Source organism: Drosophila elegans, unplaced genomic scaffold (assembly GCF_018152505.1).
Source record: "Drosophila elegans isolate 14027-0461.03 unplaced genomic scaffold, ASM1815250v1 contig_257, whole genome shotgun sequence".
Lineage (NCBI taxonomy): Eukaryota > Metazoa > Arthropoda > Insecta > Diptera > Drosophilidae > Drosophila > Drosophila elegans.
In genome coordinates, this window is record NW_024545631.1 from 823,918 (window position 1) to 851,607 (window position 27,690).

Consider the following 27,690-nt stretch of genomic DNA (forward strand, 5'->3'; position numbering starts at 1 on the left):
AAGCACGCCAACCGCCATTTATCTTGGTTACTGTATGGAGTTGAACGGGCGACATATTCCATATGAGGAAATTTACTTCTGCCTTGGCCTCGGCAAGTTGTTTACAAGCAAGGCGGCGAGATCAATACGAATTAGTGCTACCGTTGATTTCGATAAAAAGTCAACCTCATGGAGTGGAGATTCGTTGGTATTTGATTTTGTCGGGAAGACAAATTCTTGGATCATGTGCTGGAGACGAAGCGGTCCTTGCTAAAATAATAACAAAAATAAAGACCTACTTCCTAGCAAGTCTCAGAATTGGAAACTGCGTTTTTAAGAATCTTTCCAGTTAGTTGGAAACACTGATGTTGAGGTAGACTTAAGGTAGACTTAAGCACGCACCCAGGAAGCCAGTCCGGCCCTGGAGAGTATGTTGGTGTTGTGATCTCCATATCCTTTAGAAGAAAACTTTCTGTTAGAACCAGGGAGAAAATACAATTTGACCTGTACAAATTGTAATTAATTTAGACAAGAAAGAACTTGGCAAATAAATCAGCAATTTCAGAGTCAGAGTTTAATCGTACTAATGAACGCAAAGCGGAGTTTTTTCGCTTGACATTTACAAATTTTGCTTCGGATTATTAGAAATTTCGGTTTTACTCCGGTTCAAGTACATAGAATAGCATTGACTGTTAAGAACATTAAATCCGACCGAGCAACCACATATTTCGAAAAATCAGATGACTTGCTTGTCCTTTGGTACTTATTGTAAGTGTTTGTTTTTAGTTTTTAAGCTTTGAAAGTTCTCGCGTAAGCCACTTTCAAAGACAGACAGACCCTTATGTCCTCTAGCAAGACTGACGGGACGCATTTATTAAAAACCGTGTTTAAAATGCTATAGAATAATTCAGTGGTACTTTCCAGATCCATGCATTTGTATAAGATTATTTAGTTGCATTCGGAAATCTTGTAGCTTAGCCTATTAAAGACACATTTACGGAAGCATTTTGTTTTAGTTTGAGAAACTGAATGGGAATAGGTATCAGGGCAGGGCAGGGGAAATTGTCAATTCCATTGTGGGAAGGTATCGGTGCTCTGGTACTTGGAAAACTTCTCTGGTTTCAGCCAAGTTTCTGTGAAGACATGTTAATTAATGGCTAAGGAGTCAGCGTTCATCCTAGGAAACTTCACATGCTAGAAACGTAGAAGTGCACAGTTTTTTGGAACAGACTTTCAAATCGGAGGCCGATTATTATTTCTTTATCTGTTTGGAAGAAATTCTTTTATTATAAGTTAATTATCAGATCAAAAAATTGTATTTTACCCTTTCAGAAGTTTGCAACGCAGTGAAGGAGACCTTTCCGACCCCATAAAGTATATATATTCTTGATCAGCATGACTAGGAGAGTCGATCTAGCCATGAACGTCTTTCCGTCCGTCTGTTCGTCCGTCTGTCCGTCCGTCTGTCCGTCCGTCTGTTCGTCCGTCTGTCCGTCCATCTGTCCGTCCGACTGTCCGTCCGACTGTTCGTCCGACTGTCCGTCCGTCTGTCCGTCCGTCCATTTGTCCTTCCGTCCGTCCCTCTGTCTGTCCGTTTCTCTCAGTTTTAAAGCTATCTGCATGAAAAAATTGTTTTTCTATTGCAAGTAGTATATATGTCGGAACGAGTCGGATCGGACGACTATAACATATAGCTCCCATAGGAATATTAGGAAAAATACATGAAAAAAAACTTTAAGAAATTTACTTTTTTATTTTGTAATTTTTTTTTTAAATTCTTATCGACTAATTAATAATTTGACAGCTCAGATTTACGCTTTTAATTTTATTAAAATCGGATAACGATATCATATAGCTGCCATAGGAACTATCGAATAATTGAGCTGCAAATGGAGGAACAGATTTTTTAAAAGAGGATATCTTGCGAGCGTATGAAAATTTCAATTGTTGTAATGATGGATATGGGTAGTTTTCTTGAATAAATTCCATAACACCATCAGTTGTGGCTTCGGGGGTAAATCGAGTAACAAACAATTGTTTCCTATGAAGAACAACTGAAAGTTTATTTTTACCACCACCAACACCTTAAACACTTTGAATATTTTTACTCCGACTTTCTGATGAAGAGAGTACTCCAGAGCACGCAGTACCATTAGTAAGAGCTTGCTGTAAAGCTTTTGATCCAGCAGGCTGCTCTAAAATTTCTTCAGTTACAGGTGCTGATGAGCTAGGTGCCGGTAAAAACCTGTTACAAATATTTAAAATTTAAATTGGGGCAGATTCCTTTTTCTGCAACTGAAAGTGCCCGTTTTAATGGCCTCGGTTTTTTTTTACCGCATAGGTACTAACTTAGCAGCTATTTACACCTAAATTGTTCGATTACCGCGTTAAGCCCTTCAATCATTTGCTTAAGTACTCCAAAAAGATTCTTAAAACCGACACGAGTGTGATTCATAAAGCATCTCAAGTTCCATTTCCCTGCAGAACTTTGACAATAAATCCTGCACATTTAGCATGCATGTTTGTATCGCAGAGCCAGCAGAATATAAATACATCTTTTGATGTAGATAAACACAACCGATCACAAGCGACGCTTAATCGATTGTGATTGACTTTGAGCTTAGATTTGTTTTCTATTTTTAATTTCATTTTATAGGTTTAGTGTTTTTGGCCTTTTCATGGGGTTTAAAAGAGTTGGTGTTTTTTTTTCATAACTTTTTCGATGTTTTAGCCTAAAATAATTAATTAATTAATTAAAATAATTAGCCTCTGAATTAAAAAATAAATACAATTATCGTTAGAAAATATCCGGTAAGATTTCAGAAATCTGCAAAGCGTTTACTTATTTCAACAAATTTTGAATCAAATCAATTCTAACTTACCGGCGATCTGGAAAACTAAAAATGATAGCTTCTTAAGCTTCTACCATTGCGGCTCATCTCCCACAATGGATAGCTCCTTAAGTCGATATTTGCCAATCGTGCATAAGCAGTGTACACCAAATTTTTGAACTATGTCGGGCAACATAAGCGGATTTCTACAAGAGTTGCCTAACACTTTTGTTGGACAGATTCCATCACAGCCTTAAAAAAAATACCATTTGCTATTTTTGGCTACCACTTATTATACCCTTGCAGACGGTATTATAATTTCAGTCAGAAGTTTGCAACGCAGTGAAGGAGACATCTTCTACCCTTTAAAGTATATATATTCTTGATCAGCATCATCTGCATGAAACTTTCCCAAAAGTTGTCTTTCTATTGCAGGTAGTATATAAGTCGGAACGAGCCGAATCGGACAACTATAGCATATAGCTCCCATAGGAAAAATCTGAAAAATAAATGAAAAAAATGATAACTTTGCTGTTTTTCAATTTTTTAGTTTAGTTCTTCTTCGACATATAGCAATGGTTAAATCTTTCAGAATTACGTTTTAAATTTCATCAAAATCGGACAACTAAAGCATATACTAGCTCCCATAAAAATAAATAAAAAATTATTACTTTGGAGTTTTTAAAATTTTTTTTTAGTTCTTCGAGATATAGTATTGGTTAAATATTTCAGAATTACGGTTTAAATTTCATCAAAATCGGACTACTATATCATATAGCTCCCCATAGGAACAATTGTATCTGCCATAGGAACTATCGAATAATTAAGCTGCAAATCATCATAGCTTCAATGATTTTCAACATACACGCAAATAAATCATAAATTTAACGTTTTCAAGAGAATTTAGTTTTTGGAATAGCTGCAAGGGTATATGAACTTCGGTTTGCCGAAGTTTGCATCCTTTCTTGTTTTTATACCCTTGCAGAGGGTATTATAATTTCAGTCAGAAGTGTGCAACGTAGTGAAGGAGACATTTCCGACCCTATAAAGTATATATATTCTTGATCATCATCACTAGCAGAGTCGATCTAGCCATGTCCGTCTGTCCGTCCGTCTGTCCGTCCGTCTGTCCGTCCGTCTGTCCGTCCGTCTGTCCGTCCGTCTGTCCGTCCGTCTGTCCGTCCGTCTGTCCGTCCGTTTCTACGTAAACTAGTCTCTCAGTTTTAAAGCTATCTGCATGAAACTTGTCTTTCTATTGCTGGTAGTATATAAGTCGGAACGAGCTGGATCGGACGACTATAGCATATAGCTCCCATAGGAACAATCGCAAAAATAAATGAAAAAAATTATAACTTTGCTGTTTTTCATTTTTTTTTTAGTTCTTCGACATATAATAATGGTTTATTATTTCAGAATGACGGTTTCAATTTCATCAAAATCGGACGACTATATCATATAGCTCCCATTGGAACAATCGGAAAAAATGAACAAAAATTATGTTTGTAAATTTTTTTCTTAGTTCTTCGACATATAGTATTGGGTAATTGTTTCAGAATTACGGTTTAAATTTCATTAAAATCGGTCGACTATATCACATAGCTTCCATAGAAATAATAAAAATATATAAAATAACTATCTAATATTTGAGCTCCAAATCATCATAGCTTCAATGTTTTTCAACATATACGCAATTAAATCATAATTTTAATGTTTTCAAAAGTATTTAATTCTTGCAATAGCTGCAAGGGTATATGAACTTCGGCTTGCCGAAGTTTGCTTTCTTTCTTGTTGAATTAATTTTAAGCGTTAAATGTGTGTACCAATAATGCGTATAGTTTAGGCGCAGCAGCGGGCCAAATTTTGATTACCGCTTTGGGTAGAAAACTCATACAAAACATTGCCTTTTGCTAGGAGAAATAGCGGCAGAGAGCTGTTTTATTTAACTCCGAAAGGAAATTTTCCCTAGGAAAATGCAATGAAAATGTCCTTATGGTAAAAAAAATCCGAAAATGTTATGAAATTCACTTCAGAGTGAAAGCCGAAACAGGAATGATAGGCTACTAAAAGAAATAATGTACAAAATACAGTCAAATACACTAAACTATATTTTCGGTAATGCTATGGACGATTTGGCATACAGAATGCTCAAGAAAACCTATTTTTTAACTTATTTAAATGTCCATATGAACGTAACAAAAAAAATGGTTTAATAAAAGACCTATTACACATACTTTCCTAAAAAAGAAAGTAGAATTGGCGTTTTATTTATTTATAAAAAAAATATTTTTTGCATATATCAACAAACAGGTTCATAATCCGGAACCTTATCAATCGTTTAGGCGTTGTTAAAAATAATTTATAAGAACTTTATTTGCGGCGAGACTAATTTCCTAGTCCCTTACAAATTGTCTAAGTACTGGATGTCTGTGGTACACTGCTGACTATTTTATAAAACAAAAATTGGGTATACAATTTTGACATTTGAAAGTGGAAAGGTGTTCCTCAGCTAATGATTTATCCACCGATGATGGCCTAGATGGCCTATGGTGACCAACCAATCCATTAATTTCTGCTAGATTTCCCCATAAATATTAGTAGTTTTCCGCGCTTATTGAAGGTTATCCAGCTTTTTGCCCCGCAGGTCAAATGGAAGGCAATACCTTCCTATCTTAATCCGCATCCAAATCATTTCCGTTTCCGAGAAATCCCTAATTAGCCAATTAAAAATCATCTAAATACTAAAAAAAATACCTATTCACAACCGAATTTACAGCATACTAAACGCGAATAGCGGGGGCTCATATAATAGTAATTGATATTAATCCGTATTAAACTGATATGAAAAATTCCATTTTGTTAAGAAAAAATGATATGTGAAAACTGAGGAGGCAATATAAAAAGGGTATTGTTCCGTTTTTTTTTATTGTGTTATTAAGCTAAAATATCATTATTTTTTCTGTATATTGCATTATTAGTTTTATAAGCTAATGACCAAATGGCAGAACACAAACAAAAGGAGTCCCAACCTAGAGACCTCTCCTCTACGTATTGTTATGTGGGCTCATGGTTGGCAAACGGTAGTAAGAAACGTTCTGCTTAAGCAAACAAGCTTTGGCTCAAAGTAAATACAAAACTCATAATAATATTTGTATTTATTTAAGCCTTCAAGTCTTGAAGTGTATGGCAAATACAAAATACGTTTTTCATTATAACGTTCTAAATATTTGAAATGGATTTTACTTCGCAATTCTCTCAAGAAAAAATATATTAAACTTTATTTAATTTCTTGAGGGAACACAACTGTGAAGTGGGGTCTTGCTGGCCAAGTAGATACATAAAAAGAGCGATTAAAACATGCCTTTAGCATATGCACATTTCGGCACATACATACATACTTCAATATTGCAACACTAGACTACAACTTTTAGAAGGATATTTTGACGGAACTTATTTGCAAACATATAAGAAAAACTATAAGCAGTGGTTATATGCTATTAAACGTTTAAACTTTTAAAAATATTTACATTTTTTGTTTTCAAGTCGACTTCGTTTTGTTATTTTAAATTATTTTTTTTGAAAGTGGTCAACCCGATATCGGCATCTTTACTAATGATGAGTTTGTTTAGAATTTTTTCCGATCTCAACAAGGGCTGAAATTATGTCAACCAGTACGCAGCGATTTTTTCAATATCCCACTCCACAGGCCGGTATATCGGCGAGTATTGAGTTTTTTTATTTGTGTATTTTTTTTGTAGTTTTAAAATGTTATGAAAACCATACCATTACTTTAAAAAATGCCTAAAATTCACGCTTCTAAGCCAGAATACCCCCTTAAAAAAAAATGTATTTGCTAGTTTAGATGCCATCAGACCTAAACCAGACTTTGTGAATAGATCTTATAATTTCATCTGGGAATGAAGGTTTTCCATCCCAGTTGGACTCCATTATTCAGAAAATTATACTACTGTTTGTAATGCAACGAATGAGACATTTCCGACGCGGACGACTCGCGAGCCAGTCAGAAGTTTGCAACGCAGTGAAGGAGACATTTCCGACCCTATAAAGTATATATATTCTTGATCAGCATCACTAGCAGAGTGGATCTAGCCATGTCCGTCTGTCCGTCCGTCTGTCCGTCCGTTTCTACGCAAGCTAGTCTCTCAGTTTTAGAGCTATCTGCATGAAACTTTCCCAAAAGTTGTCTTTCTATTGCAGGTAGTATATAAGTGGGATCGAGCCGGATCGGACGTCTATGGCAATTAGCTCCCATAGGAACAATCGGAAAAAAAAAAAAAATTATAACTTTGCTGTTTTTCATTTTTTTTTTAGTTCTTCGAAATGTAGTAATAGTTAATTATTTCAGAATTACGGTTTAAATTTCATCAAAATCGGACGACTATATCATATATCTCCCATAGGAACAATCAGAAAAATAATTGAAAAAAATTGTAACTTAGCTTTTTTTTAATTATTTTCTTAGTTCTTCGACATATAGTATTGGGTAATTATTTCAGAATTACGGTTTAAATTTCATCAAAATCGGGCGACGATATCACATAGCTCCCATAGAAATAATAAAAAAATATAATATAACCATCTAATAATTGAGCTGCAAATCATCATAGCTTCAATGTTTTTTAACATATTCGCAAGTAAATCATAATTTTAATGTTTTCAAAAGTATTTAATTCATGCAATAGCTGCACGGGTATATGAACTTAGGCTTGCCGAAGTTAGCTTTCTTTCTTGTTTTTATTTTAGTTATATAGCTATTTTAAATTTAATAATTCTAACTTTTGCTTCCTATGTGTCAGATTGATTTTTTTAGCTGTTTATGAATATAATACGTTTTATTCTTTCAGCCAGCTGAAAACTTTGATTTATTTATTTTATATCCCAACTAAATTAAAGTTATAAATTGAGAGTTTCATTTAAAAAAACCGATGTCCGATGTCAAGGTTTTCAAAAGTACTATAACTGTTTCGGTATCAAACCAATTTGAATGATCTTTTTGGAATTCTTTGTAATTGCTCCATAATTGATGCAAATAGAACTTGACATATGGTTTACAGCCGCTGAGAGCCAAAAAATCACCGATTTTACCGGCGGAATGTTAAGGTTAACATCTTGTTAGAGTCGTAAATGTTCCATCTTCAAGATAGATTTATAAAATTATTTTCGGTTTTTATATATCAAACAAACACACCTCTTGACGAGGTAAAAAAAACCTTAACGATCGCACCTTCGACGCACAAAGTAACTGATATTAAATTTTGTGACAAAAAATTAAATTCCACTTAATAAGTACACATTTTAAAATTTTATAATTCGCCGCGCTCTAACAAAGCTTTTTATCTACACAGGCATATTTTTGTTGCAGCGCCCCGAATAAAAAAAAAACAGGATAAAAGCATTGGCTTTCAAATTTAAATTAATGAAATCCTCCAGAGATCACACCTTGATTTTCCCTGATTCAAAAAATGACACTCAAAATTTTTTGTATGGTACCATTTTTTTTAAATTACAGTATTAGTCGTAGTTATAGTTAGTTCAATAAAAGTGAGGGATGGTTTTTGATTTAACAAGTATTGCAAATTGGCTAAAATTACAATGTAATATACAAGCCTTTTTGTAAAACAGCAATAAGTAACGGGTACCTTATATACCTTTTGAATAGGCTTCCTCAAAAACTACTTTAAATAAAAGAATAAGCTTCAGAAAAGCCCCGACCTCAAATTGTTTTAACATTTTAAGAATCAATCTTACGGTAAAAATCGCTTTTAATTTGTTTATGTCATTAGCTCCTAAATAAAAATTTTATTAACAAGAAGCTGTTAATCTTGTTGAATTAGACATTTTATGTTTGGTGAAGACTTGTTTCGTAAAGTTCAAAGTTATCGAAAGAAATGCCGGAAACGGTTGTCTTGAATCAGTCATTTTAAAATGAGTTCTCAGATAACTCGGACGAGTCGGCATCACCAAAGTTTTATCAACATTTTACAGAACTTTCGCTTAATTGCTCATCTTTCTCTGAAAGCTCTTGTCGAGACCTGTAAAGCCTGGTACTCAGATCGACGAACAGTTTCGCGAAACAACTATATTCCTTCTAGAGTGACTGAAAATTTTTGAGTTCAGCGAATTGTGTGTGCTTCGGTCTTATTAACAAACAGACAACAATTCAAATGTTTTCCGCCCGCTTGCAACCATTATATAAACATAAATCATATCATATATATATATAATTTATTAACAACGTAAAACTAAGAATTACAATCTTTATCCTAGACTGATATTAAATATGTGGCAATAAATAGATCGGACAAATGTTGCCGTCAACAATTCAATATTGCAATCAAGAAGTATTCTGCTCTGCCAAACTCCAATCTCAAAAGATACAATTTTTTTTCTTTGCGCCAGGGTTTGACGAACGTTCACCCAGAGTTCATCTTAAGCGGCTGGCAAAGCTTCGCAATTTTCTGGTATTTTTTATCAATCAGAGTACTGGCAAAAGAAAAGACACGAAAAATGCCAAACGGATTTCGTTTCCCAGATTGTAAACTCGTGACAGTAGAACGCTTAATTATAATACTCGTAAATGTTTTGAATGTAAATGTTTTTATATGTATGATTGTATATGAAAAAAAAAATTAACTAAAAACAACACTAAACACAAGTTGTGTATTTCAACTTAACCTACAACTTTTGATTGACTTCTTTTTGGAAATGTCATATTTTGGAAAACTGGCAAAAAACAAAAACTTTTGCTTTATACCGTTATTTCTAAAAAAATCGGCCTTGTCTCCATCTTTGTCCTGTTTATTCGTAATTAGTACAGCCAATTAAAAAACAGTAGCACATAGTACGTGAAATGAAAACTCATAACTTTATTTATTTTAGGTTTATGAACTAGAAAGGAGATTTAAACAGCAGAGGTATCTCTCAGCACCGGAACGAGAACACTTGGCCAGTCTTATTCATTTAACACCAACACAGGTAAGTAAAAAATTATTTTTAGTTTACAACACAAATTTACATACAAAATTACATACTCTCTTTTGCCGGGTATATAGTTTTTTAGATCGTTACTCACTTGTTTGAATCGCCCAAAGAAACTAAATACAAAATACGCTTGCATCCCGTATAATGAGCCGAGAGCGTTAAAGCCGTCCGGATGGTTTTTTCATTTCTGATCAGATCGCTTAAATTAGGTGCTATAGAAATTTCTTTCAACCAATGGACTTTGTCTAAAGTTTGTTTTGAGAGATTTCTGTAGAACCCCAGTACTAACGTTTGCAGTAATATATTGAGATTCAAAATATCCCAAGTGGGCTTGCGATCTCAAAATCAACAGTAAAAAATTGCATTTACAAGTTCAAATTGCAATTATAAATTTTTTTTGTAATAATACAACAAAAGGCCAAAAAAAGTCGCGATTAGATAAGGAAGTGAAATCAAGTAAGTAGTTATTCCGATATATCCCGACTGTCCTGTTCTACGCAAAAAAATCCCCTCAGCTATAAAGCTATCTGCATGAAACTTTCCAAAAAGTTTGATGAATCGACCATATCATATAGTGATGCTGATTGCAAAAAATAAAAAACTATATTTTTACTTCAATTTTGGATCGTTGTTAAGGCAACAAAATTATATTGTATTCCGATTTAATAAAATAAAAAGTTATTTAACTATTCCTATGTCCAAAAAAATTAAAAAAATTTCTTACTTCAGAAATAACAAAATTCTATTTATATTTTTATACCCTTATAATGCCCTAATTTCAGTCAGAAGTTGGCAACGCAGTGAAGGAGACATTTGCGACCCTATAAAGTATATATATTCTTGATCACCATCACTAGGCGAGTCGATCTAGCCATGTCCGCCTGTCCGTCCGTTTCTACGCAAACTAGTCTCACAGTTTTGAAGCTATCTGCATGAAACTTTCCCAAAAGATATCTTTCTATTGCAGGTAGTATATAAGTCGGAACGAGCCGGATCGGACGACTATAGCATATAGCTCCCATTGGAACAATCGGAAAAATAAATTTAAAAAATTATAAGTCTGCTGGTTTTTAATTTTTTTTTAGTTCTTCGACATATAGTAATGGTTGAATATTTTAGAACTACGGTTTAAATTTTATCAAAATGGACGACTATAACATGAAGCTGCCATGGGAACAATAAAAATATTAAAATAGTTTTTTTTTTAATGTTACTTATCTATTTTTTAATTTTTTTTATTCATTTTTTTTAATTTATTAATAATTGAACAGTTCAGAATTACGGTTTTAATGGGAAAACGATATCAAATAGCTGCCATAGGAACTATCGAATAATTGAGCAGCAAATCATCACAGCTACAAAGTTTTTAAACATAAACGCAAGTAAATCAAAATTTTAATGTTTTCAAGAATATTTAATTTTTGAAATAGCGGCAAGGGTATATGAACTTCGGCTTGCCGAAGTTTGCTATCCTTCTTGTCTTGTTTTATGTTCAAAAGTGAAGAGTTTTAAGGGGTGACAGAAACGTAAAAATAAGTTTTAAAAAAACCTTAAGTTTTACTTTAGTAATTTTAGCCAATTATCTTTAAAAACCCGAAATACCTTCATTGAAAATTAACAAGTAGTCGTCTGGCATCACTAAAATTTTACAAGTAAGACGACTGGCTGGAAATTGTTCTTCTAGAATTTTCCAAACTTCCTTGTTTTTTGGATATTTGCTTATAACTTGCATACTTTTTGTAATGACCTGCCCAAAACAACAAATATTATTTAAAGATCCAAAAATAAGTTCTTGCTGTTCCCACATAATTTAAAAAACAAGAGAGATCGCTTTAGTCGAGTTTCCCAACTATAAGATACCCGTTACTCAGTCAACAAACTTCAAACTAAGTATTTGCCCCATACAACAATCGACGTTAAGGTGGCGCCATCTGTCGAACTGCGTAGCCAACTCTAGAAGCTATGAGCGTGCAGCACCCTCCATTCCGCTAACAGTTCTTTCGGTCTCTACTGCAGCGATTACCGGCAGAGCAGCGGCTGCACAGCGGCAGAGGGTCGGCAGAGGCGCGGCAACACCTTCGGTCTAACATGTCTCAGAGTGACAGCACATACATACATACTTTCACAATTTGTGGGCGATAGAGTGGGCGTGGCTCCGTCTTGAAATCAACTTGTGCCGCGTAGAAACTACTAGAATCTGCATGACAAGTCCCAAATTTCAAGCTAGCGAAATTCTGACTGAAATCATTATACCGTCTGAAATGGTATAAAAATAGGCATGAAATAAATTTGTAAACCAGTGTTGTTGGTTCTTCGCTTTACAAGGATCAAAAAAATGAGACCACTAAAAGCTTAGTAGAATGTTGTAATAAAATAATACGGGAAATATATTATAGTTAATAAGAATGAATAAACAAATTTTCAAGTAACTCTGGCTGTGAATGTTGTAGTAATAAGCGAAATCGGTTGATTTGGAGATACAAAATAAAATAAGCATGCATACAATTATGTTAATTTTTAAAATACCTTTCTAGCAACTTATAGCCCAGGTGCTTACTAATTTACTTAAAAACTGCTTAGTACTTTAAGTTAAGTTGTATGTTAAATACGCGTATTGCAGCATTTCGCTCCACCAGCCACCGCATTTTATCAACTTCAGTTTTTCTCAAGAGAGTTTTTTTTGCCAGTAATAACCTAAAAGTAGGTAGAAAGGTTTTTAACATATTTTTAAGTTCCACACATACACAAATATAGTTTTATATCTTAGGTGCCTACTACGTTTATGTTAACACAATGCTCATGCCCTTTAACAGTAAAGAGCATGATCAAACAATGACCACTTTTCAATAGAGTTTAGGGGTGTGTTCAAAATGTATTATACTCTTCTTTGTTCCTTAATGCACTTTTATCTTTCAAAAACAGAGACTGTTGTGAATACATATATTTTGTTTGCTTTATTCAGGGGTAATAAAGTTCTCTATTTATGGGGGTATTCATTGATAAAAATTTCCACCAAGTATCTCAGAGGGGTGACAACACAATTCAAATGTTTTTATTGTTATAGCACGTCGCATCTTGAACCTTTTGTGCAAACCGCAAAAGTAATTGCTTAACCTAATGACAATTATGTGTTAAGTGTTAGGCATTGTTAGCATCGCGCTCCTGCATTTATGGTTTATTTACGTCTATTATCCAACATACAATGTATAAAATGATACCCAAAAAAAATTGTTAATTAATAATACTTTTTTTCCGGTTTTTAGTTTTTTGAAGCTCGCAATTTGATTTCTTCTTTTAGGATACAATCTTACTCGTTTTTTTATTATAATTTCAGTCAGAAGTTTGCAAAGCAGTGAAGGAGACATTTCCGACTCTATACAGTATATATATCCTTGATCAGCATCACTAGGAGAGTCGATCTAGCCATGTCCGTCTGTCCTTCTGTCCGTCCGTTTGTTCGTCCGTCCGTTTCTACGCAAATTTGTTTCTCAATTTTAAAGCTATCTGCATGAAACGTTCCCAAAAGTTGTCTTTCTATTGCAGGTAGTACATAAGTCGGAACGAGCCGGATCGGACGACTATAGCATATAACTCCAATGGGAACAAACGGAAAAAAAAATTATAACGTTCATGTTTTAAAATTTTTTGGTTTGTTTTTCGACATACTGTATTGGTTTAATATTTCAGAGTTATGATTTAAATTTCATTACAATCGGACGAGTACAGCATAAAGTTCACATAGAAACAATTGAAGTAATAAATGTTATACATACAAGATATAGCGTTACAATTATTTTCGGTTTTTATGGCTTTGGCAATCCGAAGTTTATGTACCCTTGCAGCTATTGCCAAAATTAAATATTCTTTAAAGCATCTTAATTTGGAATTATATGCGTACATTTTCAAAATCACTGAAGCTATAATAATTTCCAGGTCAATTATTCCGATTTTAATAAAATGAAAAGCATAAATCTGAATTATTCATCTTTTACTATGTCCCAAAGAATGAAAAATCAGACAGACGTACGGTCGGACGTTCGGACAGACGGACGAACTTTCGGACGGACAGACGGACATGGTTAGGTTGACTCTCCAATGATGCTGATCAAGAATATATATACATATACATAGGGTCGGAAATGAAATAAAAAAATTAAAAAATAATTAATTATCAGAATTATGATTTAAATTTCATTTCCAATCGGCGGAGTATAGCATATAGTTCACAGAGGAACAGTCGGAGTACTAAAAAAAGAAGATAGTAAAGATTTAAGATTTCATAATTATTTATTATAATATTCTTAAAAACATTTAAATTTTGATTTATTTGCGTATATGTATATGAAACTTACCCAAAAGTTTTTTTTCTATTGCGGGTAGTACATAAGTCGGAACAAGCCGGATCGGACGACTTCAGCATATAGCTCCCATTGGAACAAAAGAAAAAAACGTATTATAACTTTGCTGTTTTCTTCGACACATAGTAATAACAAAAAATCGGACGACTTTATCATATAGCTCCAATAGAAAAAAATATTAAAATAAAAATTTTTTTAAATGTTATTTTTGTAATTTTTGTTAAAATTATTTTTGACTTATTAATAAGTTGACAGTTCAGAATTACGCTTTTAATTCTGCTAAAGTCGGAAAACGATAAAGAATAGCTGCAAATTATCATTGCTTTTAAACATATACGAAAGTAAATCATAATTTTAATGTTTTCAAGAATATTTAATTTTTGAAATAGCTGTAAGGGTATATGAAAATCTGAAAACAATATCGCATAGCTGTCATAGGAACTATTGAATAATGGAGCTGCAAATCATCATATCTTCATTGCTTTTAAACATATTCGCAAGAAAATCATAATTTTATGGTTCTCAAGAATATTTAATATTTGAAATAGCTGCAAGGGTATATGAACTTAGCTTCCTCTCTGGTTATTTTAATTCATTTAATTAAAAGAAAATATTTCTCTTATAAAAAAAGGGTTTTAAAGTAAAATTCAGAGAAATGATTGTTTATGTGGTTTGTTTGGATTTCCTTGCATGAAGAAATTTTGGGAAATTGGTAATTTCGAGAATTTATAGCGAGAAAATATCTTTTTGGGTATTCCCTAACCGACTGAATCTCTAAAATGCTGAATATTCAACAGAATTTTTCTGCAAGAGAGAGAACGACTCAAAATGATTCGTGCTAAAGTGGTCAATCACCTAATTCAACAAACAGCCGTTTGTCAATTGCACGCTTGGCCAAGGAGAGGTTAAAACACAAATTCGGTTTTTTTCTAATTTCCACGAACCAATATAATTTTTTCATAATACTTGGGTGCTGCTGAGTAAAAATGCCATACAAACCTATGTTCCATCAGCTAAGGTTTCCGGAGACAGCTAGAAATACGAAAATCCGATTTTTGAAGAAAATTTTGTAATTGTGTAGCCCATATAAATGAAGTTACTAAATTTTTTTGCTGAATCATCATTTTCAGCTTGAATCATTATCCATGTCTTTGGAATATGACGTCAAGGTTAAAATATTTGATATTACACAATTTCACCGATCTTAAAGTGCCGTTTCCGTTTAAGGGGTTATATCCACGAAAAAATGCAATTTTTTGAATTTTTTTCAAAGAAAAGTACCTAATAAAATGTTTTAAAATTTTTGGAACATAATATGGTAGATTTTTAAGTTTAATTTAAGGTTTTTGTTTTACAAATCTTTTGAGGAATAACGTGACTATGGGCTGTCTGCCGAGGCTCCAAACAAAAATTACTCAAACTGCTGACATAAATTCGGTATATTGAGTGGCTGAAATCGAAAAATTCAAAAAGGATATGAAAGCTTGATATATATACGATCTTCCAAAAGTATCAAATACTAACAATATGGCAGTGGCTTGGAAAAAATAGTTTTTTGGGTAGACAATTTTTAAAGTTCGTAGTCAATTGTAGTTAGAACCCATTTAAAATTTTTGATTGTTAATTTGAAACCGATATTTTTCAAATTTTTTTTTTGCACCTGCAGATGTGTATGTCTATAAACGGTCGCTCTTTACAACTCTGCCTTCAAAATTTATTTTAATTACGACCAAGGTCGTAATATTTAATAAGGGACAAGCCCTTTCACAGGATATTTTTAAACTTCTAAACTATCGATTAGGCCAAACGAAAATTTGATTTTAAAACAAGAAAGAAAGCAAACTTCGGCAAGCCGAAGTTCATATACCCGTGCAGCTATTGCAAGAATTAAACATTTTTGAAAACATTAAAATTATGATTCACTTGCGTACATGTATAAAAACATTGAAGCTATGATTATTTGTAGCTCTATTATTAGATATAGTTAGTTATTTTATTTATTTATATTATTTCTATGGGAGCTATATGATATAGACATCCGATTTTGACAAAATTTAAACCATAATTCTGAAATTTTTAACCATTGCTATATGTCGAAGAACTAAACAAAAAATTAAAAAAACAGAAAAGTTGTAGTTTTTTTTCATTTATTTTTCCGATTGTTCCTATGGGAGCTATATGCTATAGTCGTCCGATCCGGCTCGTTCCGACTTATATACTACCTGCAATAGAAAGACAACTTTTGGGAAAGTTTCATGCAGATGGCTTTAAAACTGAGAGACTAGTTTGCGTAGAAACGGACGGACAGTCGGACAGACTGACAGACAGACGGACAGACGGACGGACAGACGGACATGGCTAGATCGACTCTCCTAGTGATGCTGATCAAGAATATATATACTTTACAGGGTCGTAGATGTCTCCTTCACTGCGTTGCAAACTTCTGACTGAAATTATAATACCCTCTGCAAGGGTATAAAAAATTAACTGTACAGTGGGAACAATCTGGTAAAAAAATTAAACAAGAAAGGACGCAATCTTTTGCAAGTCGAAGTTTATATAAGCCTGCAGGTATTTCAAAAATTAAATATTCTTTAAAACATCTGAATTTCGATTTTTTTCCCATATGCTTAAAAACATTTAAGCTATGAAGATTTTTAGCTGAATTATTTGTTCGTTATTATGGCAGCTATATGATTTCATTTTTTGATTTTAATAAAAATTAAAGAAAACAAGAAAGGAAGCAAACTTCGGCAAGCCGAAGTTCATATACCCTTGAAGCTATTGCTAGAACTAAATTTTTGAAAACATTCAAATTATGATTTACTTGCGTATATGTTTAAAAACATTGAAGCTATGATGATTTTCAGCTCAGTTATTAGATAGTTATTTTATATATTTTTATTATTTCTATGGGTGCTATATGATATAGTCGTTTGATTTTGATGAAATTTAAAGCGTAATTCTGAAATATTTAACCATTACTATATGTCGAAGAACTAATAGAAAAATTTAATAACAGCAAAGTTAGAATTCTTTTTGTAAGTTTTTTTTGCAATTGTTCCTATGGGAGCTATATGATATAGACGTCCGATTTTGATGAAATTTAAAACGTAACTCTGAAATATTTAACCATTACTATATATCGAAGAACTAATAGAAAAATTAAAAAACAGCAAAGTTATAATTTTTTTTGTATTTTTTTCCGATTGTTCCCATGGGAGCTATATGATTTTGATGAAATTTAAAACGTAATTCTGAAATATTTAACCATTACTATATGTCCAAGAAATAATAGAAAATTAAAAACAAGAAAGAAAGCAAACTTCGGCAAGCCGCGGTTCATATACCCTTGCAGCTATTGCAAGAATTAAACATTTTTGAAAACATTAAAATTATGATTTACTTGCGTATATGTTTAAAAACATTGAAGCTATGATGATTTGCAGCTTAATTATTTGATAGTTATTTTATATATTTTTATTATTTCTATGGGAGCTATATGATATAGTCGTCCGATTTTGATGAAATTTAAACCGTAATTCTGAAATATTTAACCATTACTATATGTCGAAGAATTAAAAAAAAAATAAAAAACAGCAAAGTTATATTTTTTTTATTTATTTTTTCGATGGGAACTATATGCTATAGTCGTCCGATCCGGCTCGTTCCGACTTATATACTACCTGCAATAGAAAGACAACTTTTGGGAAAGTTTCATGTAGATAGCTTTAAAACTGAGAGACTAGTTTGCGTAGAAACGGACGGACAGACGGACGGACAGACGGACATGGCTAGATCGACTCGCCTAGTGATGCTGATCAAGAATATATATATACTTTATAGGGTCGGAGATGTCTCCTTCACTGCGTTGCAAACTTCTGACTGAAAGTATATTACCCTCTGCAAGGGTATAAAAAGAAAGAATTTTTAGAAAAAGAAAAAAAAAATAGTAAAGTCACATAAATTCAGTTATTCTTCCCATGGGAGCTATATGATAAAGTCTGCAGAATTAAATAAAATTAAACTTGTATTTCTGAAATATTAAAACAGTTATATATCTCGAAGAAATTAAAAAAATTCGGCAAGTCTTGTAGCTATTGCAAAAATTAAATATTCTTGAAATTGGTGAAGTGGTGAATGTACTTTAAAGGGTCGGAGATGTCTTTTTCACGGCATTGGAAACTTCTAAATGAAATTATAATATTTTCTGCAATGCGAAACAAAATTGTATCTTCGCTATTCTAATACCCTTGCAGATCTCATATAGCTCCAATAGGAAAAAAATGAAAAAAGTATAAAAGTATAAGCATATACGCATATTAATTTATTTTCAAGAATATTCAATTTTTGCAATAGTTGAAGGGGTTTACAAGCTTGCCGAAGTTTGCTTTATTTCTTGTTTTTAATATTTTTTAAGAAATAGTAATGTAATATTTTAAAATTACGGTTTAAATTTTGTTAATGTCGGCCGATATTATTACCATTAATGTCGGGCTATATGGCTTCCATTAGAAAAAAAAAACATATGAAAAAATAAGTAAATATTCAGGTTTTTTGTTATATATTTAGCAGCAGTGATGCTTTGATGGTTTTCCTCTAAATTGTCCGATCGTTGTCCGATGCTAACAAAATTACATCCGTAGTTTTACAAAATTAAATGTATTTGAAATCAAATCAGTTAAAATAAAGCGAGTTTTCATATATTTTTGCGATTCTTTTAATGGGAACTATATGATGTAGTTTTATCAAATTTGAAATAATAATAACAATATCTCGAAGATTTACAAAAAAATAAATACAAGAAAAGTTATAATTAGTTTTTTTTAATTTTTCCGATTGTTTCTAAGGAAGCTGTATAATATAGTCGTCCAATCCGGCTCGATCCGACTTATATATATAAAATAATAAAAAAATGTATATTATAAATTAACTTTAAGTAAAAGAAACTTAGTCCTATTCAAATTGCTTATGAACATATGTATAAGGTCAAATAAAAGTAATCAATTATTTGTACATTAAATTTAAAGCTCAATAAGGTAAGAATTAACCGATTTATTGCAAATAACAACCGATTGGCATTTTGATGGTAAAAAGAACCCCCCTTGGTGCACTTCGCGGCAATTGCTTACTTCAGACGGTCCAATTTTTGACAGTACAGAATTAAGTGTTTGGCCACCTCACGTTGTCGTATGTGACCCACTTTTCATCACCAGTCACCATCCGCTTCGCAGATCGAAGTTCGGTTCAAAAGGTTTTTTTATAGCTCATGTGGCACACATATGATACATCGAGCTTTTTTGTGTATCCAGCCTTTGTTAAATGGTTGAAAACTGTTTAGCTCCTGGGCAATTGATTTACTACTTGAATGCTCAACGATACCTATTATTTTGTCGGCATTTTTGACGATATACCTACCGCAGCGTGCCTCGTCTTTAACACCAAAATTCCCAGAACGAAACCTACGAAACCAGAATTGTGCATGGCTGTCAGTAACAGTATTAGCTTGCGTTTACCACTTGTCAATGAAAATTTTTTTTAAATATATCGAATTTTTCTTTGCGGGTTCCATATTCATCGAGCTCTTAAAGCGTTTGTGTTATCGATCACAAAACTGTTCTCAGAAGCTTTTTTAGTACGAAAGCTCAAAATTTCGAACGCCACCTACTTAAGTTAAATCGGACTTAAACAACGCGAGATACAGATCACTAAAGTCATCTATGCATCAAATAATGGATTACTTTTTACTTGACCTCATATATATATTTTTTTCATGTAACTGAATTTTTTTCATTGTGCGTCTTTTATTTGAGACTTTTTAATAGTAAGAATAAACACATCATATTGGTTTTAAACAATCTTTTCATTTGTTAGTTACCATTTCCATGCGCACTGGCTGTTAAGAAAAACACGTGTTTATCTAACTGCAAAATGATTTTCAAAGAATATAACATTGCCTTTTAGGCTTAGACATTGGTAAGGTAAAAGGTTTTTGCGAAAACAGACACCTAGGTAAGAAATTTTGTACTAAGGTAGGGATGGATTTGGAAACGAGTAAAATCGTAAAGTTAAATAAGTTTTTTTTTGTCAACCCCACAATATACAAATTATATATAAACTTATAATACGTGAAATATTTTTTAAAAAATATGTTTTTAAGGTTTTACTTAAAAAAATTTAGATACAACAAACATTTTTATTCCAATAAAATGTGCACATGAACGAAGATTTATCGTTATTTTCTTAGATTGTTAATTATCGTTTGCTGCGGTGTATTGAAAAAAGAATTTTGAAGAATTATTAACAGTTTTCAATTTCCTTAAAAAACTAGTAAAATATCAAAGTGTTATTAAGTCCAATTTTTTTATTGGTTAGCAAGCGTTCTGATAAATTAAAAGTAAAGTTGTTCTATAATTTAAAGGTATGTTTTTAAGCATTTTACATTTCACTTCTGTATTATTTGAGCGCAGCAGTTAAAGTAAAGTTAGCGGGTCTTCAAATTTCAGTAATACACTCTCTTACAAAATGAAATCGATAAAACCCTCCAGAGATCATACGTTGATTTTCCGGTGCAGATGGACTTCCTGATTTAAAAAATTACACTCAAAGTTTTATATCTGGTACCATTTTGTTTTAATATGTAAATAACTTTTAACGTTTTTAACATGCCAATTTTAATTTTATCTCCAATTCTGCTTAGCCGATTTCGGTCATCGATAGCTTATTTTACTATAAATAGATCATTCTTCGACTTTCCTATAATTGTTGTAAGGATAGGTTTCCAAACATAGCAGAGCTCAGCAAAGTTTTAAGAAATTGCTAAAACTGAAGTTCCGATGCAGGCACGCAGTTGCACAATAAGAAGAAGCTAGCGTTAGTAAGTTAGAAGCAAGTCTAGAGTGTGTAGCGGATACCGGAACGAGCAGCGGAAAGACAATGGAGTGGGAGTTTAACGAAGCTGTCAAAATCTGGAGGAGCAGATCTTGATATAAACGGACAAGCGGCGGCAAGAGGTTTGGTTCAGTGTCAGAAGAGTTCAAGACCAGAAAGAGTTCAAGAAGCAGTGCTTCTAAAGAGGTGCAAATCGAAAGGCAAAGTAAAAATTATGTGATCACGCTGGCAAGCAGTTAAAAGCATGTACTGTATGTAAACAACTGAAAACTTTCCTTGAATTTACTAACAATAATTCTAAAACACATATCGATATATGTAACGTTATTGAAGCATCCACATACCCATTTACATTTATTGTTAAGCCTAAGTCATTGAACCTATTGTACGAAATCCGAAATCAAAATGCAGCTAGAAGGGATAATGTTAGATTCCGATGGAGAAGAGTCTGTAGCCACCGCTCTCGATTGTCCCGTGCAGCCAATGCCTGTAAACCGTTCTTTGTATACAATTAAGGACGTAAACCGCAGTGTGTCGAGTTTTGTTGGAGCTAGCCCAGATATCGATCAGTGGGAACAGGAGTTGGAACAGTGGAGTCAGCTCCAACTAGTCATTTACTCCAAGCAGTTAATGAGTGGGGCTGCAAAATCGTTCACTCGCGATTAACATTCGCGAAGAATTTGCTGTCAAAATATCCTCTGAGGTGCATCGCAAGCTGGGTCAGCGTGTGCAGAGAAAAGGAGATAGCCAAGCCAATAACGTTAAACGCAGAAAGTTGGTAGAATATTTCGGGAGTTCCAGATGCACCAAGCCAAAACAGCAAAGGATCTCAATGAGCAGATCGAAGTTCATAAGAAGGTTCGCAGCATTTCAAGTAAAAGGAAACCAAGTGTTGACTTTTGGAAGCATCAAAATACAGGTGGCGATAGACAACATGCACGTGGTGGTAAAGTTCCACGTGGTTCCAGCTATGACGCTATTCTGGGTAGAATTATTCTTGAGATAGTGGACATGAAAGTTACCAAAGAAGGCACTGAGTTTTTAAGTGGGAGCAAATCAAAAAGTCAAGAAGAAAAGCAGACCAGTTACGGAAACGGTTTCTTTGATGAGTTTAAAGGCGTTTGTGCTGCACAGGTTAAAGCAACGGGTAAAGTAGCTTTATGTTTTTTTATGTATGTGACCAAAAATTAGTATGGAAAGAACGGAAGGAAGCGATTGTGCTTGACTATCGAAAACTCAATGAAAAGATAATTCGTGACAATTTCCCGATGGCTTATATAAAGACTGTGCTCGACAGAATCGGCTTACGCATCAATTGGAGTAAATGCCACATATTGCACAGTAAAGTACAGTTCTAAGGCTACATTATTAATAGTAGAACCATCACTTCAGGGCCTTAGATAATTCAAGCTGTAAAACAATTTCCCATATCACGTGACAAATAAGGTATTCAGCGTTTCCATTGTTAGGCCTTTGTCGGATCTATTGAGAGGAGTCTCAAAGTATGAATTTGGAGAGACACAAGATGCAGCGTTTGAAGTTGAAGTCGCTTTCACAAGAGAGCCTGCGCTAAAGTTGTACAATCACATCTTTCCAACTGAAATCTATACAGACACGTCCAATTGCAAAGGGATCCCAAGAACAGTGCGTTTCACCCAGTTCAATTTATGAGTCGGAAAACGTCACCACATGAAAAAATAACGATTCATACGAGCTAGAGGTATTTTCTATTATTCGAGCACTAGTCAAATGTTATGTCTATATATTAGGTATAAAGTTTACCATCGTATCTAACTGTAACGCGTTCCAAATGACAATCAACAAAAAAAAACCACTTCGAGTAGCTCGATGGGCTTTGTATTTTCAGGACTTCAACTTCAAAATCGAACATCGTTCAGTGTTTAAAATAAAACTCGCCGACTCAAAGAACCCAGGATCTCAGCGAGAAGTCATATTTCATACCCAAGCTTAAAGAGAAATCGCACCGAATTGTCGGAGGTTGCATCAGATGCATAATTGTAAATGCTAAACCAGGCAAGAAAGAGGGATTTCTTACTTCAATTGATAAGGAAAATTTTCTTCTTATAACCTAACACATCGATCATGTCGGGTCGTTGAAAATCTAAACCAAGCGCTACAATCACATTTTTGTCGTAGTGAAAGGACTTTTGAAGTAAATTTGGCTTTTTTTAATCCGTGGCACTGAAGACGACGAAGTTTTGAACCGCCTTAAAAAGCAAGCTTTATATTTTGGAAAAACTAACCTAATTCGCCTTCTGTTTATACCCTTGCAGTATTTTAATTTCAGTCAGAAGTTTGCAACGCAGTAAAGGAGACATTTCCGACCCTATAAAGTATATATATTCTTGATCAGCATCACTAGCAGAGTAGATCTAGCCATGTCCGTCTGTCCGTCCGTTTCTACGCAAACTAGTCTCTCTGTTTTAATACTATCTGCATGAAACTTTCCCAAAAGTTGTCTTTCTATTGCAGGTAGTATATAAGTCGGAACGAGCCGGATCGGACGACTATAGCATATAGCTCCCATAGGAACAATCGAAAAAAAAATATAAAAAAATTATAACTTTGCTGTTTTTTAATTTTTTTTTTTGTTCTTCGACATATATTTATTGTTAAATATTTCAGAATTACGGTTTAAATTTCATCGAAATCGGACGACTATATCATATAGCTCCCATAGAAACAATAAAAAAAATACATATTTTTTTTAAATGTAACTTTTCTATTTTGTGTTTTTTTTAATTCTTTTTGACATATTAATAATTTGACGATTCAGAATTACGCTTTTAATTTTATTAAAATCGGAAAACGATATCATATAGCTGCCATAGGAACTATCGAGTAATTAAGTTGCAAATCATCAAATCATTTTCAGAAATATTTTGCAATAGCTGCAAGGGTATATGAACTTCGGCGTGCCGAAGTTTGCTTCCTTTCTTGTTTTACTTTAATTTACGTAATAGTATTTTTAAGGTGTATGCATAAGTTAATCTTGAATTGCGTGGCACTGCCCATATTTTTATGATGGTAAGATTGATTGCTCTTCTAGAGGTTGTAAGATACGAAGGTTCTTTTTGCAAAACAATTGTTTGCAGTAAAATTAAGATTCGCATCTTTATCCATTCATTTAGTACTCACTAAATTGAATATTTTCTGTGCTAATTCGGAAACGTGTATGTAGATTTTGTAAGGATCTTCGGCAGCAGTATTTTTATAAATTTGGTGTTTATGTTGTCAGACCCAGTGGCGTCACTCTTAGTTCTTAGTATACTCTGAAGAACATTACACTGGTTAACATACCTAAACCTAAATCTAATATCACAGACAGTTTCAGGTACAAATCGTGGGTTCAGATGTTGTCAGTATGTTGGGTCATTTTTTGTCTCAATGACTTAAACACCGCGTAAGCTTGAGGTGTTCTGTAACTTCTCCACTTATCGTACTCCCCGTCACACTGTAATATTGCGTCTTTGATGTTTCTTTGAAACCATGGTTCTTCAGAAGAAGGAATAACTTTACTACGGACACGTACGAGACAATTATTTAAATAACAATCTTTATTCTGTAAAAGTTAAACTTGTTCCTCTACTTCGGAAAGGGAATATATGTTATTGCTCGAATTAGAAGTTGAGTTCAAAAGGTCAAAGTTGATATTTCTAAAGTCCCTAAAAACTATTAGTTGGTCAAGTTAATGTAGGTCAAGTGCACAAGTTAAGAATATGAGGTCATGTTTTGAAAAGGATGGGAAAATAAGTTGGTCATATGTATCTACTCTGTCTGTATCAGACACAAAATATAAATCTAAAAGCGAGTTGCGGGTTTTGGTAAAATGCGTAGGGGACACGGAGTTAACCTACTTCATCCTCAGCGATTTCATGTCCTCTGCAAGGTGGAACTCACTTAAAATATCGCTATTAAAATTGCCAGTTATAATGACGTCTGAATAATTTAATGACACTTCAGGGAGGATTTTTGAAAATTGATCATAGTCAATCCGAAAGTTAGGTCGGTATATACACTTAATTAGCAGTTTATCAGCGTTTCTTTGGCATCTGATTTCTATAAATAAGTATTATATTGCACTACTGATTGAATGTTTACATACAAACGTGGAACTCAACTTTTTTACTCACATATCTTGCAACCCTACCCCCATAACGATCAAAGCGATGCAAATTATAACCATTAAATTCAACTAAAACATCACATAAATTTGGAACAAACCAAGTCTTAGACACACATATGACATCGACGCTCGAATTGATAAAAAGGTATCTAAATTCTTCATTCGTGTGAGGCTTTGGGCATTAATATGACACACATTAAGACCAGCTCTCTTCTTTCCGAGAACCCTTAACGTCGCATGGCTATTTGATCGATTTGGATTTATATATCCGACTACAACATAATAATTTACTATGTCTACCTGCTGCATTAAGGCTTGCCTTTTAAATTGTAAAATCTCCTCTCGACATCCCACAATTGGTTGCTGGCTGTGTGACAACATTGCTCACCCTAAATTTGCCGATCTTGGGCACAGTGCTGGCCTTATTGCAGAATGGACTTAATCAAATTCTAAACTGGACCTCCCCAAGTTAATATTTGGCTTTCATAAGGCAAACCGATCTGTCCGGATTTAGGGACTTATTTACTCGGTTTGAAAAGGCTGAATCCAACTTTAAAAACCGTTTGGCTACCTTCACCTGCCGCTGCCTTTTCTGGACCGCCCGATCGAGTCGCATTTTCTGATCCGCAACTCGTCAACATTGAGCAGGAATCTACGTCGTGGACTGCTGCTTTTAATTCTGTCATAATTTTGACGCCTTCTAATACGAAAACGGGATCACCGCAGTAAACCTTATCTGGAGTCGCTCATCTGGAACCTAAGCCCTTATCGGGCGTTGCACTAAAAAAGCTTATTTTTTTCTCCCGCCTTAATCCTGGGGCTTCTGAAGATAACGTGCCGAACTAACCGTCTTGAAGTTCAAGTTTAAGCAGAGGCGTGAAATATCTTTTTTTTTAAATTGGACTTCCTGAGGAACATTTTAATAAGGCTCTCAATGTTTCTATATGGCCTGAACATGTTATTATTCACGAGTACCTAAACATGCGTAATACTCGGGTCCATGGACCTCAGATTCCTTAAACCATCGTTCCAAAAAACTTAATAATTCTTTTTCCCTACACTACCAAAATGTTTGAAGCTTATTGGGTAAACTTAGTAAACTGCACGTCAACAGTGCCTCTTTTGATGCCAATGTGATGGCTTTTACCGAAAATAGGTTTATTTCCTCTGTGTCTGACTGCGAAATATTTGCTGGAAATTTTGTTATGTGACCGCACAATGAGTCTTGTCGGTGGTGTTCTTATTGCCGTCAAGTCCGATCTTGTCTCTGAACGCATTCCGATAATTGGTACAGACAGCATATAAGAGTTTGTTGCAGTTCGGATTAAGCTTCATGATTATTTCGGTTTTATATCATGCTCGTATATTCTCTTAGCCTCTACCTTCAACATTTGGCCCAAATGCAAAGTATTCATTCAACCCTCGGCTATCTTATCTTATTGTTATGGGCGACGTTAACCTCCCTGCCATATCTTGGAAGCCATCAACTGATTTAATTGCTCTCGTTCCCACCACGGCCGATTAGTTTATTCACGATCTTATTGATCTTTCATTAGAACAACTGAACTCAGTTTTGAACTGCACCAGAAAAGTTTTATACCTTATTTTTGCCTGTTCGCCAATGCATACGTTACTCGAATTAGCCCTCTCTCCAATAATGAAAACGCCACCATCCTACTTTAGAAGCATCAGCTTCATTACTGTCGTGTACCGAAATCGAGCCAGCATCTTTTCGCCGTTTTCGAAGAGCTAAATTCGCAGAAACGAATAGGCATTTATCGGAACTAGATTTGTCTTTTATAGATTCAAACGATGATACCTTACACGTTGTAAAACAGTTTTATGGTATACTCTATTCAGCTTTAGAAACGTTCGCTCAATCATTTCATACTGCAAGCGCGTCTTATAAGCCCCCGTGGTTCTCTCGTAGACTCTCTTTCCTAAAAAACTTCATGTCCAGACTTTATAAAAATTTAAGGGAACCGGGCTGCAAGTTGACCATTCGAGGTATCTTATTGCTCGTTCATTTCTTAGTCCACAATTCCGAATGCTACAATAGTTACCTAAACCGTTGCAGAATAGAAGACAACCCCAAGCAGTTCTACGCATTTTTTAATTCGAAACGAATATTGCGACAATTTCCATCTTGCATTCACCTTGATACGACATCCGCCTCTAGTGACTTTTTTGCAAAATTTTTCCAGTCCACGTACTCGTTTTTTAGTTACGATAACACATAATCCTACCCGTACCCTCTTCCTCACTCCAACTTTATAATCTCGGCCCTAATTAGTGAGGATGATGTTTTACAAAATCTGCAAACAATCAAGACGTTTTTCTCTTCGGTCCTGATTTTGTACCGAGCTGTGTTATAAAAAAATTCCGTCACATATAAGCAAACCTTTTCTATTTATTTATTTTCTATTGTTCCTATGGGAGCTATATGCTATAGTCGTCCGATCCGCCTCGTTCTGCAGGTAGTATC

At 33.9% G+C, this 27,690-nt stretch overlaps 1 protein-coding gene across 1 annotated transcript in view; it reads left to right on the plus strand.

Annotated features, from left to right (window-relative positions):
* The window catches only part of LOC108134620 (thyroid transcription factor 1), an 88,824-nt gene that overhangs the window by 56,523 nt on the left and 4,611 nt on the right, over positions 1-27,690 (plus strand). Inside the window, exon 6 of the mRNA XM_041708540.1 lies at positions 9,708-9,803. Coding sequence (XP_041564474.1) covers positions 9,708-9,803 — 96 coding nt within the window. The remainder of the gene's footprint in view (positions 1-9,707; positions 9,804-27,690) is intronic.